This window comes from Apis dorsata, unplaced genomic scaffold (assembly GCF_000469605.1).
Source record: "Apis dorsata unplaced genomic scaffold, Apis dorsata 1.3 scaffold_244, whole genome shotgun sequence".
Lineage (NCBI taxonomy): Eukaryota > Metazoa > Arthropoda > Insecta > Hymenoptera > Apidae > Apis > Apis dorsata.
In genome coordinates, this window is record NW_006263523.1 from 68811 (window position 1) to 71244 (window position 2434).

The following is a 2434-nucleotide window of genomic DNA, read 5'->3' on the forward strand; positions in this document are numbered from 1 at the left end:
AGTAGTAGTAGTAGTAGTAGTAGTAGTAGTGATGTAGTATTTAACGATATTACCATATGAGTTGTGAAACTGTTGGTGATGAGACTCGAGACCGGTTCCTGGGTGGTGGATATCCAGCATGGCTTCCGGCTCGCCTCCGCTCTCGGCAGAGCAGTTGCTCAGGGCTAAAACCAAACCGATAGACACACACCTTGCGTTTAAACTTCAAATCAGTTTTTGCGATTTTTTTTTTCTTTTCTTTTCTTTTCTTTTCTTTTTTCCGTAAATCGCGCGAAGATACCCTCGGCCTTGTAATTTTAATTTCGCGTCCCGCCGCTCTCACCCCTTCCCCTTCCATCTCTCTCTCTCTTCGAGAGAGAGAGAGAGAGAGATCGATGGATGGAAATTTTCTTCTTTCTCTTTTCAGAAAAATTTCAAAATCATCCAGGGCTTCCAACAGCCTGCTTGGGAACAGGATATAAATAATAATTCTTCCAAGCAGCCTGCTCGAAGGGGAGGAAAAAAAAAAAAAGGGGGGGGGAATTCCTCTCCCCGATTTCGAGGAAGAAGAAAAAATACACGTCCATAATTGGGAAGGGGTGGCGAGCTGTTTCGATTCTTTCGTTTTCCTTCGCCCGATTTCTTCTTCTTCTTATTCTTCTTCTTCTTTCTCTTCTTCTTCTACTACTCGTGACTTCGTTCTCCGTTTCCTCCGTTTCGAAACAAGAAAACTGAAGAAAATCGGCGAAAAAAAGAGGCGAAAAAACGTGCCGTGAAAGAAATCATAAAACACAAAGCGGGGGGTATTGTCGTCGCTTTATCAAAAAGGTAAACTTATTAACGAATTACAAACTGAAATCCTGGATCGAGGAGGTGTCCACGAAATTCAAAATTCAAAATTCAAAATTCAAAATTCAAAATTCGAAATTCAAAATCCAAAATTCAAAATCCAAAATTCGAAATTCGAAATTCGAAATTCGAAATTCAAAATTCAAAATTCAAAATTCAAAATTTAAAATTCAAAATTCAAAATTCAAAATTCAAAATTCAAAATTCAAAATTCGAAATTCAAAATTCGAAATTCAAAATTCAAAATTCAAAAGAAAAAAAAAAATCTTCGAGGACACCGACTTCGACCAGTTTAATCGCTTTCAAAAAAAAAAAAAAAGAAAAGAAAAGAAAAGAATGATGAAGGGGAAAAGAAGCGAAAAATTATGAGCGGAAAAGCAACAGAGGGATGAAAATGAAATGAAAAGAAGAAAAGAAAGGGGGAAAAATAAACTTAATATAACACGTGGGGGGAAGGGTTAAGAGAAAAGAAGAAGGGGCGGGGAGAAGGGGGGTTGAAACTGAAAGGAAAATTCGGCGAAAGAAACGCGGAACGAAACCATCCATTTCGATTGCGTATATCTACGGGTGCGTGTCTTTGTCTATCCGTTTGGCTGGCTCGAGACCAGACTTTGCCTTTCTCTTTCTCTCTTTCTTTCTCTCCTTCTTTCTTTCTTTCTCTCTTCCTTTCCGAAGAGTTCTCTCCGCTCCTGATCTTCCGATGGTCGAACTTCCGTGGCCGTTTCTTCGAGCGATGATTTTCCCCCAATTTTTCCAAATTCGAAATATACACGTCTCATCTTGATAACGTCACGATGATATAAATGGAACGAAAAGTTTTACGAAAAGTTGTTCCCAACCCCGAATCTGGGGAAGGGAGAAGGAGTTGTCCGCTAGATTGATCATAATCTCGATGGATGGATGGATGGATGGATGGAGAGAAAGAGAGAGAAAAAAAAAAAAAAAAGAAAGAACTACTCGATTCGAACAGTTTCATCCCTGTCGATATGTCGATAAACAAATTCAAAAAAAAACGTGTATTTCTCAATTCGAATGAATTTCGATAATCTAACATCTAAGATAAGAATCGTTGAAAGGAATAATATTCCAACACGATCTAAGAAACCATTACACTTCGAGAAACTCGAGAAAGAGGGGGGAAAGAAAAGGGGATCAATCGTCGCGATAAACAAATATCCAACTCAATCGAGAGGGAGGGGGGGGGAGAAAAGAGGGTCGTTCGACGATCTCGACTTCTCGTTGAATCACTCGAAAACTTGGCGCGAAATGATCGTTAACCGTGCATGCGATCGGGAAAGAACCTGTGTCGCGGAAAAAAAAAGGGTCGTCTATCTCTCTCCCTCTCTCGTTCGACTCGTAGAATCATCCCCCTTCCACCAGCCTCGGTACCAGCCTGTACATACGCGAGTCACGTACGTAACGGTAGCGGACTGACATGTATGCCTCGTAACAGTAAGCCGGTTCCCACCGAGAACCCTGTTACGCTACACGTTTCTACGTGCCGTGGAAAAGAGGGTAGAGAGAGAGAGAGAGAAAGGAGGGTTGCGTCCCTCTCTCTCTTACCTTCGAGCGTGTACACAGGTATACACGCGCGCGCGACAGAGAG

General features: G+C 41.3%; 1 protein-coding gene across 1 annotated transcript in view; it reads right to left on the reverse strand.

Moving 5' to 3' along the window:
* Positions 1–2434, reverse strand: part of LOC102681680 (homeobox protein onecut) — a 62272-nt gene that overhangs the window by 51043 nt on the left and 8795 nt on the right. Inside the window, exon 2 of the mRNA XM_031510581.1 lies at positions 54–164. Within this exon, the coding sequence (XP_031366441.1) occupies positions 54–164 (111 nt within the window). The remainder of the gene's footprint in view (positions 1–53; positions 165–2434) is intronic.